We start from the raw sequence: 15,610 nt of genomic DNA, 5'->3' as shown, positions 1-15,610 counted from the left end.
TGTAAATAAAACCACATACCCTAAAGGCACTACAGTCTCTGTTGTCCTTCATTCCAAGGAAACTGAACCCAGGAGTTTCCTTTCGCTTGGATATTGGGGTACATGACACAGTATGTTCAAGGAGAGGGAAACATCTGGCCCACCAGATGTTACCTAACTGAATCTCTCACCATCCTTGGCAAATGCCACACTGGCTCAGGGCTGATGGGAGTTTAGAGGCGGAAAAAAAGGCGAGGAGCATTTTGAGTTTCGTGTTTTATTTTGGAAGCACCTTTGTTTTGGTTTGCATATTGTTAGCATATGCATTTTCCAGCACGGTCTCCATAATGTAGCACTGCAATTTTGGACACCAGGGAAGGAAAGAACAGTAATTCCTAGAGAATACACCTCATATATCACTGCGGTCCCTTCTGTCCAGTGCTGTGTGTATTCTTCCCTTTTGAAAGGAGAAACACCCCAAACCACACCTGCTTTTCCACCCAAGAGTGCCATGAATCTGTTAGCTGAATAGTAGAGTATGCAGATTAGCAAATTGTTATGTAATTTGCACAACTGATCCTGCTTCTGCCACCCATCAAGGGGAGGGACAAGGAATGACACACAGGACAGAAGCCCCACCCTAATACTGCCCCTCCTGCCCCTGAGTTTTCCACCAAGCATGGAGTCCTTGTTTTCCACCTTGCATCTGTCTAAAGGAGGCAGAAACTAAAGATAGCAGGGAAGCTAGAAGATGCAGGAACTGTCAGAAGCACCAAAATCTGCACAGGTAGAAAGCAGGCTGACACAATACTCACAGCCTTTCTTAGGACAGGCTTGGCTTTTAGGGGGGATGTGTGTGTGAGAGAGAAATTATCACTATTTTGCTGCAAGAATGTGACTTCAGGTTTGGGAGAATATACAAAGGAATTTCATTGACTGGGCAGCTCCCGTAGTTTCTATCAGGCTCTCCTATATCTTAAAGTGGCGAATCCTCCCTGGGCATAATTGTAGCAAAAGTGCTGGGAGTGGCACAGCTTCCACCGCTCTCTTGACGACAGGCTTTGCTGCCGCGACGGCTGGAGCTTCGGCAGAGTGAGATTCATGGGATGCGTGCGTGTCGTTGTGCGAATGGATGAGGTCAAGGACCCTGCGGCCAGTTCCAGGGGAAGGGATGTTCTTCCCAAGATGATACATGAAATGCTCGATGAAATGGGAACTGCCGGCCTAGAAAAGAAAACCATTATGTCCAGTCTGCTGGTGCTAGTCAGAACACAGTCCAAATAAATGAATAAATAATATACAGACCATTCAGCTTGAAGCTCTGAGCAGGGGCAAATCTCATGAGGTGCAATGACTTTCCCCACCCACTCCCATAAACAAAGAGGGCATGGGAGATATTAGGGTTGCCACCTGCCCTGTAAAATACAGGACTGTCGATGTAAAATGCCAGGTCCTGTATTTCAGGTCTTCATCTCTCTCTCTCTCTCTCTCTCTCTCTCTCTCTCTCTGTGTGTGTGTGTGTGCCAAGTTAGGGATTCTCTCCAAGTGTTTGAAAGGTGTGGGAAAGGTCATGTAATTAAGCTCTGGGTAGCCAAGCACAGACAGATTTACAAATTTGTGTGTTTGTGTGTGTGTGACAAATTGTAGAGGGACCATTCTGTTAGGATGCGAAAGATTGTAATGAATTGCTTTGAAGTCACTTCAGCAGCAGATGGGGGGGGGGGAGTCGTCCCCTAACCATTCTGCCCTCCCCTGCCCTGTATTTTGCCAGAGGAAAGGTGGCAATCCTAGGAGACATACCCAGAGATCTATACGGCTTGTGTTTCTCCCCAATGCACAGCCTCACGGCCCTACAGAAGGATGAGCAGGAGGCAGAAATCCTTCACCATTAACAGGAGGAACTTTGGTCACCAGCATGGTGAAATCGCCACTTCTGTTGAGCCATTAAAAGTCCTCTGTTGTGTCTGGGTTCCCGGCCAGCAAATTAGACCTCTTTCACAGAGGTAAATCTAGATGAACAACCTAATTTAAAAATGACAATGGTTCACTGAAATAAATAAACCAGCCGGTATTTGTGCTGATGAAAGGACCTCTTCCTATGTATGGCAGGTAATTCTGTTGCTTAAGGTGGCCCAGGCGGTCTTTTGGGGTGGGCCCTTGTATCTCCTCCCCCTTCCCCACCTTTTCAACTAATGCATCTTTCTTGGATTATAGGGCAGCTGAGCACAATGGTGCTAAATAACGGCCCATCACCTACCTTAATTCATAGAATCATAAAATTTTAGAGTTGACAAGGGTCATCTAGTCCAACCCTTAGTAATGCAGGAATCTTTTGCCCAACATGGGTCTTGAACCCACAGCTCTGAGATTAAGAGTCTCATGCTCCACCAACCGAGCTACCAAGGCATGCACAGAGACATAGACACGTGCATATGCAAGTTCCATGCAGATTTGTGCCACAGGCCAATGCCCTGAGTCTACGTACCTAGCAATGCCATGAGTGCTAGGAAAGGGATGCAGCAGGACTGCAACAGGGACGTGGGTAGCAGCCTCTATGGCTCTAGGGATGAAGAATCCCTTAATTGTTCTGCAGGGAAGCAGGGAAGTTGGCCTTGGGAGGAGCTGGGTCAGGGTGCTTCTCTGGAAAAGTGGGTGGGTGGAAAGGTAACGGGAGCCCATTGGGGAAGGCCAAATAATTAGAAACATTCAAAGTCTGGGTGCTACAGGATTTGGTGCAAGAGGAGAAGTGGTCGTGCTTCAAGTCCCAAGGGGCTTTGGTTTCCAAACTAGCTTTCGTGTACACCATCAGACCCTCCCCAGTGAACCTCAGAGCAAGCAACCGGTTGTGAATTCTCTCTGTGTGTGAATTGCTGAAAACCATGTGTAAAAATTGCACCTACCTGGTGATCATATAAAGCACAATCTAGGGTGATCTCCTCTGCAGGTGGAATGGGCTCACCACCAAGAACAGGAACAGGAGGCAACTGGATAACGGATGCCTTGCAAAACCCATTACGCTTGATAAGGAGGAAGAAAGAGAGAGCAGTTAAGACATCCCCACAGGGACATCCGAAAAGAAAATACTTCATCTCAGCCAGGCAGCATGGTGTAGAAAATTCCATTCATTCCCATCTTCCTCACATAAACCATCCAAAAAGTGTGGGAATCGATCGACTAGAGTGGCATCTGAAGATGTGAGTAAAACCGTTTTACTTATGTAGGTTTATATACTGCCTTTTTTCCATCATGGAAGTTAAGACGGTTTTCATGTTATTCCCAGTGAGGTCACCCACCCACCTGTAGACAAGTCCCAGACCTGTTGACCTTTACTCTAGGGACATAATAAAGTTCAGTGGGGTATGCAAGCGTAGTTGGTCTTGCATTCTACATCACTGATTGGGAGCAAGTAGGCACTGCAAATTAATAATTATGAACAGGTGTGAAGAATGCCTTCTCGACTTTGTAAATTAGAATATGTAAGTGATCTAATTAGAACAATGAAGAAACAAATGGGAAAATAAACATCTCACACAGGGAATTTACAGGATACAAAACTGTTTTCGTGGATTTTTTTTTTAAATTGAATATCTCAGCATGAATGGAGGTCAAGAAATCAGTAGCTGTTGATAAGGGACTAAGATCAGGACCGAATGTAATTGGATTAACTAAGATTTTGGAAGCAGGAAGAAATAAGAACTTTGCACCCCGAAACCCAGCACATGGGAAGTCACTCAAAATGTATAATTGCCGTATAACTGATCTATATTTGGATGGGAATTGTAATTTGATATTGAAAAAATGTGGCTGTTATTGGATTTTAATAATTGAAAATTAATAAAAATTATTTACAGATAGAATATGTAAGTGAACTGTGGGGATTGTGGTCCAACATTCTGAAAGACCACAGAAGACTGACACCAGGTGATCAGGGATGACTCAAAACTGCCAGTATTCCGCAGGCAATTCCACTGTTAATTAGATTTGTGCAATTTAAAAGTAAATTGAAGTTCTTTGCTGCCAAGAAATAAAACATATTGTTTTGCAGTTATGGGGAAATGCATTGAAATTCTTGGGGTGAACAAATGATTCATGGCAAGGCATATAAATATCCTGTAAGCAAATAAATATCAGGATGAATGCACATGACCTCACCTTAAAAAACCACACAGAAGGAATGCTCAATAAAGTCTATCCTCCTTGCAAGCTCTGCGCAAGCGTATCAGGTTGAATGTGCAGTTAAAAAGGTCACCAGATTTATAGATGCCACCCCAGTTTCTGATCTGATCCTGGAATGTCCTGCATTTCCTTAGGACGTCCCTATTTTCATCGTAGAAATGTTGGAAGGTATGGAGTTATGCAATCCCTGAGCCAAGGAGATGAGTAACCTCAGGGCTGCCACACGTCCAGATTTTCCTGGACATTACTGGGATTTCAAAGGCAGAATTGATGTCCGGGGGGAATTTCTGAAAGGCGGCTCTTTGTCCTGGATCTTAGAGAAGTCAACCCAAGAACTGTGGTTTTTTGGCTCAAGAATTCTGGTGGTTTCCTTCAAAAAGCTCAACAACTTTGGGGTGTCCTGGTTTTTACTTTTTGAAATATGGCAACCCTAAGTAACTATACAACCTTTAGGAGACAGCTGAAACCAGTAACAGCATGCTGTTCTAACCAATGAAATGTACACAAAGCAGCCCAGTATGGGGAAGTGTCTTAATGTTTAATGTTTTAATATGTGTTTATACATGTTAGAAGTCACCCAGAGTGACTGGGGCAACCCAGTCAGATAGGTGGGGTATAAATAATAAAATTATCACTGTGGAATGGGACGTCCCTATTTTCATCGGAGAAATGTTGGAGGGTATGAAATCCTGAGGAACCCAAATCCTGAGGAACCCAATGCAAACTTCCAGGGTCTGGTGATTTGAAGCCTGGCAGAGCTAGCAACTCGCTTGTGAACGTGGGCCAGATTTAAATCACTTTCACTTGTGAAAAACAGGCATTTCTAGACCTGAAGTCTAGAAATCTTCGAGTTTATATATGTATATATAGAGAGAGGGACTTGTAGCCATGGAGGTCAGAAATGTGTGGACTTCATTTTTCAAATGCTTTCTTAAAGGCACAGGGGCCCCGCAATGCAGAAGGGCTGGCAGGCCTCATTTGACCGCAGGCATTACCTGTCCTGGAATCTGCAGTAAATTAATTGGGATCCCATCCACTTACCGCATGCTCATCTGTCGCCACGTGGCAGTGTTCTGCAGGGTCTTGGGCTTGTTGCCTTGAGCAGTTAGTGGCGGCAATTGCAAACTCCACATGTGTACCTAGAGGCATATGCTGGGAACGTAATAAGGAACATTTTAGCTGTCTCTCTCAAATGCCGCAACTGAGCAGAAAGAGTCATACAGAATATTAATGATATAAATGGACATTTGCAACGCTGGGGCACTTTTGTTTCCACTCCCTCCCACCAACCCAGCCTATGAAGCTGCCTTCTAGCAACTCAGACCAGTCCTTCTTTCCAATGGAGGTTAGGCTCAGGGCAGCTGTGGGGAACCTGCGTTCTTAGTGGAGCTGGTAGCAAATCATTTCACACACGCGTCCTTGACCCGTTTCACTGCCTGCCGCTTTGTTCCGGACTCAGTTCAAAGCGCTGGACTGGACTTTTAATCCTCGAGCACCTTGGGACCAGGGTATCTCAGGAACCACTTCTCTCCAGATGTTCCCTTCTCCAGGTCCCTTCACGGTTGGAGGCAAAGTGAGTGGGCACTGGAAGCAGGGCCTTCTCTGCCATGGCCCCCCCACATTTGGACCATCTTTCCAAGAAAGATATGCCTTAACCCTTCACTGCTCACTATTTGCGGCCACCAAAAATGCTCTTAGTCCAACACTCTTGTTTGGACTATTTGTTTTAGAGGATAAGCTTGCCGTTACTACTTTTTAATTAATTGGTGTTGCTTGGTTTTGTTTTGGATCTGTCGTGCCCAAATTCCCTCTGCCCTTGCCTGATCAGCTGAAACTTGCTGATGGTCTTCATAATTTGTCTGCCCGTCGTGGTGATTGACATGCACTAGGCTAAACGCAATGCAATTCAGAAGAAGGAGTAATAAAAATGAAATTAAAAATGGATTTGAATATTGAATGCAACGGATATTTTGTCTCCCTCCTCCAACTACAGACGGCGTGGACCGCCAGAATGAAACCTGCACACCAGAATGGACCATTTGGGAGCCGGGAATTGTGTTGCAAAAATCTGAAAGAGCAAAAGTAGAAGGGATAACTGCATTTAGATCTTCCAGTAGCACCTTAAAGACCAACTAAGTTAGTTCTTGGTATGAGCTTTCGTGTGCATGCACACTTCTTCAGATACCAGTGTGCATGCACACGAAAGCTCATACCAAGAACTAACTTAGTTGGTCTTTAAGGTGCTACTGGAAGGAATTTTTGTTTTGTTTTGACTATGGCAGACCAACACGGCTACCTATCTGTAACTGCATGTAGATCTGTGCATCAGTACTAGAAGTGCAGATCAGCTTGCCTCGCTTAAACATGTGGACTGGACAATGTCTTCAAACATCCCTGCTCTCTACTCTCTCTGTAATAAGGCAGCACTGCTAGTGGCCCTGTCTGAATACTTACTGAGGTAAACCCTCTTGAAAGTTCAATGAGCTGGTAGTGGGTTCCATTGACATTTTCAGCATTGAACTTGGCGAGCCCAGAATTAGCTGCCTCCTTCAACTTAGGGTCATCCAGTTGTGACAAAGGGTTACAATCAGGGCAAACATTGATAATATCTTCAACTGAATCTAAGGAAGAAAAAGAGAAAAGTACAGGGTGTTTTTATTTATTTATTTAAGTGAGTAATGTTTTGTTGCTGGCTGCTCCAAAAGGTTTAGGATAGCTGATCAGTTGCTGACATAGGCTGTTGCAGCCATTTGGTGTTGGCAGAAACTTAAGAAATGAACATTTAAGGAATTTATTATATTTTTATTTTGTTCTTCCTCCAAGAAGACCTACAAATACCGAGGTCCACCTCCAAAGGCCTTCTGGCAGTTCCCTCACTGCGAGAAGTGAAGTTACAGGGAACCAGGCAGAGGGCCTTCTTGGTAGTGGAGCACCTTCTCATCAGAGGTCAAAGAGATAAATGACTACACAATTTTTCATAGACATCTGTACCAGGAAGTTTTCACTGTGTTTTTATATTATGTTGGAAGCCACCCAACGTGGCGGGAGCAACCCAGTCAGATGGGCAGGGTACAAATAATATGTTGTTGTTGTGTGTATTTTATGCAAAATTGCACAGAAAATGTGGCGTGTCAGAAGGAAATGCTGGGCAATTTTCCTGAGGGTTAAAAAAAGAAAAACCAATTGGCAAACTCATTTGGAAATGTGGAGAAGTGAACTCAAGACTGGGAGAACGAGACACTGAGAGGAAACAGAAAAAGACCTACCAACCCATTATAAGAACTGTGTGGTCCCTTCATGTTTATATCAAGAACAGGGAGCCTGTGGCTCCTCTCCAGATGTTGATATCTGGCTATTGTCCAGGCTGGCAGGGGGTGATGGGATCTGGAATCCAACAGTATCTGGAGAGCCACAAGTTCTCCATCCCTCGTTCATGTGCATGATTTTGCCGGGACGTGCCTTCCAGACAAAGATACAGCACACAGGTGGACTGAGGGCCACAGGACACACCTGACGGATGTACGTTGTTTTTTTTAAGAGCGCCAGGTGTGGCGACATCCAGTCAGGATCAAGTCCACATCTCACAGAGCAAGGGTTTAATCTTGTGCTACACAGTCTGTAGGGGAGGGGAGCCCCAGATGTCTCAGGGACAAACAGCACCTGCGAAAGAGTGGTGCTCACTAGGGCTGAGAAAGGGTTAACACCGCCCCCCACATTGTGCTACTGGTTCTCATTGCCCCACCTGCAGCTGCTCGCTCTCTCTCTCTCTCTCTCTCTCTCTCTCTCTCTCTCTCTCTAACTTAGATTGAGGTGGAGAACCTTCTTCAAGCTAGCGGTGCCTTCTGGGAACCCTTCAATGAGGCCACATGGAAGTCATTTGAGAGGCAGGGCATATCCCTGGGCCAGGCAGAACGACTCAAGGGATGTGCCAAATCGGGCTGGGGAGAGGTGTGCCCTGGGGAGAGTCATGGTAAATGGAGTGAGTTGGAGCGTGGGTCACTGACCCCCTATTTCTCAGCCCTGGTGACCGAGGACTGCAAAGCAGCCAAAGAGATTACCTGGAGTAGAGTGGCATTTGCTAGACAGCACTTTGTAGGCTCCATCCAAAATGAGGAGTTTGACGTCGCAGTCCCCTTCAACAGCCTAGCGGTTCAAAGGAAGAGGATTATGGGCTGGTTATGATGGGAGCAAAACCCAGTTCCGCAGCATTGTACACCCTTGTACATACACTGTACACCTTGTACATCGGCCTACGCTGACCTGTTTGGCAATGTTTTGGACCTCAACGTCCGTTTGCTGTGTTGACAAGGACTGTCGGAAGCTCTGGTCCAAAATATCTGGGGAATACCTCGTGGGCCAAGGCTGGTACACCATGCTATGCGTCTCCCAGACGGTGAACCCAAAAGGGACCAAAACCCAGCCTAGCAAGCAGTCACTGCCCTGGTCACCTGTGGTGGGTAAGAAATGCCTCGAGGTAAGCAAACTGGAATAATGCTCCCCATACCTTCAGGCTATCCTGGTGCTCCGGTGACTAATATAGCCAGTTTATTGTGCACAGAAATACACAATTAACCATTTATATTGGATGACAATTGCCAACAGATTTTTTGGATCCTTGTGAAGGCCGTTGGACTAAGTGGACCTTGACCTGAACCCTCTAGCCATGCCTTACGAACAGGTGTCTTTAAAAAGAGCATGGTGGACTTGGGTAGACTGCATTACAAGACTTCACAATGATCATTTTTCTGTTTGCTTCTCTAGCCACATTGATGATATTAGTCAACACATATTTTTTTTTTTAAATCCATCTGTTGAACTTGCATGACAAGTCCTTCAGGCTGGTAGGCTCACACTAAATAAAATTGTAATAAGCTACCAGAATTGCCAATGCAGTTGACAATTATAAACAAAGGAGCCACAGAACAACTTCCACGAATAGTCAAAGTGGGAAAAGATGCCGTTCTAGAAATAATGAGATAGATTTGAATTACTTAGTTTCTGTCTCGTACTTTGACCAGTTGAAATAGAACTTGGACGACGTACCATATAATTCAAAGGAGTCCAGATTTTAAATCTGAGACCACAGATTCAAACACTAAAGCTTTTATGTGTGGCAAATATTTAGGTTTTGGGAGGTTGTATTTTTATTATTATTATTATTTTAGGATGTGTTTGTGATCCCGAACACAATCAACTTTCACTGTCAATTCAAATTTTGGCAGAATAGGTTATGCACAGTCAGTCTATCTATCTCACTACAGTGGTGCCCCGCAAGACGAATGCCTCGCAAGACGGAAAACTCGCTAGACGAAAGGGTTTTCCGTTTTGGAGGTGCTTCGCAAAACGAATTTCCTATGGGCTTGCTTCGCAAGACGACAATGTCTTGCGAGTTCCTGCTGGTTCCCCCCCCCCTTTTTCTAAGCCGCTAAGCCGCTTATCAGCTGATCGGATCAGCAGATAAGCCGCTAAAAGCGCTAATAGCGCTAATCCGCTAATCCTTCAATGGGCTTGCTTCGCAAGACGAAAAAACCGCTAGACAAAGAGAATCACAGAATGGATTCTTTTCGTCTTGCGAGGCACCACTGTACTGTGTACAAGGGCAGGCAGTGGCTCTCCAGGGTTTCAGGCAAGGAGATGATGGAAAATTAGGAGGTCTGGGATAGCTCACCTGGTATAGCATGAGACTCATAATCTCTGGGTCATAGGTTCAAGCCCCACATTGGGCAAAATATTCCTGCACTGCAGGGGGTTGGATTAGATGACCCTTCCAACTTTACAGTTCTGTGACTCCATGAACCTAGAACCCTCAGCATGCAAAACAGCTGCTCCATCCAGGGGTGTATGAAGTGGGGGGCAGAGGGGGTGATCTGCCCTGGGTGCCACTCTGGGGGGGTTGTGTGTGATAAGATGGCCTCTGCCTCCCTCCAGAGGGCACACCCAGTCAATATGGGTGCTGCCGCTCTCGCACGCTGTCCATATGGGCGTCTGTACGGGCTGCCGTGCGTGTGCACTCCGTACGGGATGCCGCACATGCACAGTCCGTATGGGATGCCGCTTGTGCGGCAGTCTGTACGGACACCCGTATGGATGGTGTGTGTGAGCGGCAGCCCATAAGGACGCCGCGTGAGCTGCTGCGCTTGCGCACTCCGTACAGGATGCCACACATGCGCAGTCCATATGGACGCCGTGCGTGCGCCACCAGGCGGTTCGCCCCGCCCATCGGCGTCCTGCCCCGGGTGCCAGAGAGGGTTCCTCCACCACTGGCTCCATCACCGAGTCACAGACCTTGAATGTTGGACATCATCACCCGCTGAGGTTTGGGAAAGGTTAGGGTACCTGAATTCCACTGGAATGTATCAGACTAATCTTTAGCGGCTGGTCGTCCATTAAACTGTAACTCGGTTGTTCTTGTGGACAACCTAGTACCTGCTGAAATCCTTGCAATGTGTAGTTGAGTAAGTGGAACTTGATTTGATCCATAAAGGCACTTCCCACGCTCTCAATCAAGAGACTTGGTTGATGTTATATAGCTCAGGCAAGTTATGCCTTAAAATGTTAAGGGATCCTGAGTATGAACGCTTGCTGTGTAAATTAAACTTTTGTTGGGTGCAACTTTGAAAAGTTAAATCAGCACCGTCCTGGTGAGCGGGACAGTTGAGTTCCAAGCAGTCAGCCTGTATTGACATGCCTTTATTATTATTGCTATTAATTTGAATAAAGATATGATGCATGCACCCAAGAATCCATGCTTAAATTCTCCACAAGGTTAGCAAAAGGTCCAGGAACTCACATGCTGTGTCTGTGGCCTTATGGTACAATTTTCAGCAGGCAGTGGGTTCGACACATGGCACTCAGTCTCCAATAAGTCCAACTCAAGAAAGGCTATCTTCCCAAATGGCCTCTGTGGAGGAGGAAATGAGAGAAGGTGATTAGATTAAAAAAAACTAAAAAAAACTTGTTTACATTTATTTAACCAGCACACAGCTAAAAGGCCCACTGGGAACCAGGCAGAGGGCCTTCTTGGTAGTGGCGCCCACCCTGTGGAACACCCTCCCTTCAGATGTGAAGGAAATAAGCAGCTATCCTATCTTTAAAAGACATCTGAAGGCAGCCCTGTTCAGGGCAGTTTTTAATATTTAATGCTGTATTGAACACTTGATTGGGAGCCGCTCAGAGTGGCTGGGGAAACTCAGCCAGATGGGCAGGGTATAAATAATAAATTATTAGACAGGAGTGCCTGTTGTGCTCTAGTCCATGGGGTCACGAAGAGTCAGACACGACTAAACGACTAAACAACAACAAGAACAATTATTATTATTATTATTATTATTATTATTATTATTATTATTATTATTATTATTATTATTATTCCATAGAGTGCTTCACAGTGTCAGTTCCCCTCTTAACAGATGTGCCAAAACAGAAATTTCTTCAAAATGGTATGTCATTGCCTTTGGTACTTCCTTCCAGCTCCCTTAAAGAGAAGAGGGCAGGATGAAGGGGAAAGGGAAATCTATCCATGTTTCCTGGTCTGAGAGCTTCTGTAGAGACTTGCTCTGAACTCCTGGCATTATGAAGCTTTCTTGGAAGCCTGGCTTGCTTCTTTCCTGTTCTTGAAGCTTATGTTTAATTTATTTATTTATTGCATCTTATGCCACCTTTTATTCCAAAGTGCTCAAGGTGGCATATGTGGTTAACCCCCTCATCTAATCCCCATAACAACTGTGCAAGGTAGGTTTGGCTGAGAGGCCCCAGGTCACCCAGTGAGCTTCATGGCTGAGTGTGGATTGGAGCCATCAGTATATAAATGCAACAAGCAGACAAACAAGTGGATGTTCCTGGAGAGTGGTGCAGACTTTGAGCGGTGTTCAGCTAAGTACAACTAATTATATCGAGGGCTTTTTTTTCAGCCGGAACTCAGTTCCAACACCTCTCAGGTGGACACCATTGCCATTATAAGAAAACAAGGCGGGTATTCGTGGTGTGTTCCGGCACCTCTTGAAACAAATGAGCATGAGTAAATTAGGGCAATTAATTTCAGTGGGTCTCCTCTGCATAACTGCCACCCCTTCATTCCCACAACACTTTCGGTGAGCCATTCAGGACACGCACAACTTCAGAATTGGGTAGATGTGCATCTTCCAAATGCAATAGGGACACTCACTGGACAATAAGACATTTGGATGCCTTTAAACAACTGAGTAAGACGTGCCCAGGTGCAATCCACACCAAAGCTTCCATTGTCCGTGTGGGTACACTGAACCCCAATAGCTTCTCATTGGAAGGTTGGTAGTGAAATAAACCAACATCGAATAAACGATTCAAAGTGTTGGTGCTGACTTTTGAAGCTCTAAACGGCCTCAGCCCAGTATACTTGAAGGAGCGTCCCCACCCACATCATTCAGCCTGGACACAGGTCCAGCGCCGAAGGCCTTCTGGCGCTTCCCTCACTGCAAGAAGTGAGGTTACAGGGAACCAGGCAGAAGGACTTCTCGGTGGTGGCCCCCGCCCTGTGGAATGCCCTCCCTTCAGATGTCAAGGAGATGAGTAACTATATAACTATTAAAAGACATCTGAAGGCAGCCCGGTATAGGGAAGCTTTTTAATGTGTAATGTTCTATTATGTTTTTATATCTCTTGGAAGCCACCCACAGACCCTCCCAGTGTCCAGGGACAGACCCGGATTTACAGAAGCCATCCCATTTTCTGATTTGATCCCTAAATGTCTCGCTTTTCCTTAGGACATCCCTTTTTTTCATCGGAGAAAAGTTGGAGGGTATGGAGTTATGCGACCCCCCGAGCCAAGGAGATAAGTAACTATACAACCTTTAGTAGACATCTGAAGGCAGCCCTGTACAGTGGTAGCCTGGGTTAAGAACTTAATTCATTCTGGAGGTCCATTCTTAACCTGAAACTGTTCTTAACCTGAAGCATCACTTTAGCTAATAGGGCCTCCTCCTGCTGCCGCGTGATTTCTGTTCTTATCCTGAGGTCTTAACCCGAGGTACTATTTCTGGGTTAGCAGAATCTGTAACCTGAAGCGTCTGTAACCTGAGGTACCACTGTATAGCGAAGTTTTTAATGTTTAATGTTTTATTATGCTTTTATATGTTGGAAGCTGCCCGGTGTGGCTGGGGCAACCCAGTCAAGTGAGTGGGGTACAAATAATAAGATTATGATGATGATGAAACCTCATAATGAAGGTTTTGTTCTGAAGCAGGGCATTGGACGGGTGCCACACAGTTGAAGATCTTACATAGCCTTCACTCACCCCTCATATGATCTGGAGAATGACCTTCCTCCCCACCCGCCAGGAAGCACTTACCCGAGGGAGAACCTTGACCTTCTCGATCCTGTTTAGGGCGTACTTGTACCCGTGGTTATTTTTTGAGTTGATGTGCTTCACTGCGAAGTCTGCCATGTGCTCCGTCTCAACGTCATCGCAAGCAGGAAACTCTCCCTCAGGGAGGGTAGGGAGTACAGCTGCCTTTGCTATGCATCCCAGGATCAGACCCAGGAGCGCTGGAGCTACCAGTGATCTCATGGCTTCGCCTGCAGAGGATCTAAGGAGGAGGGTTGTGCTGGAAGGAAGGGTGGAAGGAGCCACAGCAGAGCTCCCATTTATAGAAAGATGAAGCACCCGCCTCCCATCCTCGGCCCATGAGGAGGCCTGCAATATTTGTTCTGGGTCCAAAAAAGCGACTGCAAACAACAGAAAGGGAAAAGTAAATATGTGCAGGACATTGAGTTAAAGGTTTATTAGATAAGGGGGAAATTGCAAAGTTTGCTAGAAAGAAGATGGCATGGGCAAAAAATCTCAAAGCGTCATTTTGGTCCCATTTGACACTAAAAGGGCATTATGGGGAATTAGCCTGTAGCTCACTGGCAGGGGGGGGCAGTGTCCAATGTGTCCTGCCAGGCCATTTCCCCAAACCACACCCACCTGCCCATCAGGTGACATCACTGGTGACATCATCTGATGGGCAGAAGGGTTTGATCCTGCCTTGGCTGCACTGGTCTGTTGCCAGCAGGAAACGGGTTCACGCAGCCAAGGTGTAACTATTTATTATTGTTGTTGTCACAAAATGTCTCTCTTAAAACCATTGAGTAATCTGTCCTGCTAGGCTTAGTTCACCTTGGGAGGGACTTGGTATTCAAGCCGTTGTTCCCCCTCAGTCTACCTGAGAAAGTCAGCAGGTGAAGAGCCTAAGCTGGTTGCTGCAGCTCAGCCACACGGCTCTCCGAAGCCGTTCTTGAGTTCCTATAATTTAGGAACTTTTACCACTGTAGCTAAGCCAAGTTTTAGTGCCTCTGCATCTTTTCCTGAACGCTGTAAGGAAAAGCACATGAATCTGACCTTTGGAGAGTTTGTAAGCAAACCATTTTTAACTTACCAAATGTGTTGTCCTTTTCGATGCTAGGGGAAGAGGGAAAATTTGGAACTCACAAGGGCGTATTTTAAAGGTCTAACAGCCTATATTTCCATGTTTTACTTTGCTGCTTTTTAGTGGTTCTCTGCTGGAATTCTCTCACCAAACAGTACTTGCCCAAACCCTGGGCATCTAGGGAAATCTCATTTTACACCCATTTGGAAATATTTGAGCCAACAATTATAATATCATTATTCATACCTCACATTTTCCCTGACAGGGACTCAAGGCAGCTTACAGATAAAGATAATAATAGTTAAAAACATGGGGGGGGGGGAAACCAATAATAAAAACAATAAGTATTGATAGATTTTTCTTTATTAAAACAATACAAATACAGTGGTACCTCGCAAGACGAATGCCTCGCAAGACAAAAAACTCTCTAGATGAAAGGGTTTTTTGTTTTTTGAGCTGCTTCGCAAGACGATTTTCCCTATGGGCTTGCTTCGCAAGACGGAAACGTCTTGCAAGTTTGTTTCCTTTTTCTTAACACCGTTAATACAGTTGCGACTTGACTTCGAGGAGCAACTCATAGAACGCGGTGTGGTAGTCTTTTTTGAGGTTTTTAAAGACTTTGGTGATTTTTGAAGCTTTTCCAAAACTTTCCCGACACCGTGCTTCGCAAGACAAAAAAAATCGCAAGACGACAAAACTCGCGGAACGAATTAATTTCGTCTTGCGAGGCACCACTGTACGAAGACTGCAGCACCATCCCTTTCAGAAAAAGCAGCCAGTTCCCCAAAAGCCTGTTAAAAGAGAAACAGGGAAGGCCACCAGACCATTTGGCTTTAAAAGAGGATTAGGTGAATTCACAGAGGGGAGGGCTATCTCCTGAAAGGAAGGCAGCAAAGCTCCTGAAAACCTGCTGCCAGAAACCACAGGAAGGCAGAGTTGCCCTTGTGCTACAATCCTGCTTGCTGGTTTCCCACAGGCATCTGGTTGGCCACTGTGATACAATACGATAATCTTTATTGTCATTGTACTGTTTCTGGGGGACAGGAGGCGGGCAGGTGTGGAGGATTCCC

General features: G+C 45.6%; 1 protein-coding gene across 1 annotated transcript; it reads right to left on the bottom strand.

Annotated features, from left to right (window-relative positions):
- Positions 1-240: 240 nt before the first annotated feature.
- On the bottom strand, positions 241-13,759 carry AHSG (alpha 2-HS glycoprotein). The gene is made up of 7 exons (XM_028731680.2): positions 13,481-13,759; positions 10,946-11,056; positions 8,214-8,298; positions 6,610-6,776; positions 5,197-5,307; positions 2,880-2,996; positions 241-1,203 (listed from the first exon to the last, which is right to left on the bottom strand). Exons 1-7 carry the CDS (start codon positions 13,697-13,699, stop codon positions 949-951), a joined length of 1,065 nt encoding a protein of 354 aa, XP_028587513.2. The 5' UTR covers positions 13,700-13,759; the 3' UTR covers positions 241-948.
- Positions 13,760-15,610: the final 1,851 nt, after the last annotated feature.

This window comes from Podarcis muralis, chromosome 6, assembly GCF_964188315.1.
Source record: "Podarcis muralis chromosome 6, rPodMur119.hap1.1, whole genome shotgun sequence".
Taxonomy (NCBI): Eukaryota; Metazoa; Chordata; class Lepidosauria; order Squamata; family Lacertidae; genus Podarcis; species Podarcis muralis.
The sequence above is the reverse complement of the archived record's forward strand: the minus strand, read 5'-3'. Positions and strand labels throughout refer to the sequence as shown.

Coding starts and splice junctions, on each gene's coding strand:
- AHSG (XM_028731680.2), bottom strand. CDS start 13,699: ATGAGATCACTGGTAGCTCCAGCGCTCCTGGGTCTGATCCTGGGATGC. Junction 5,308..6,609: donor TTTCAAGAGGGTTTACCTCA/GTAAGTATTCAG, acceptor TTACGTTCCCAG/CATATGCCTCTAGGTACACA. Junction 2,997..5,196: donor TGGCGACAGATGAGCATGCG/GTAAGTGGATGG, acceptor CTCCTTATCAAG/CGTAATGGGTTTTGCAAGGC.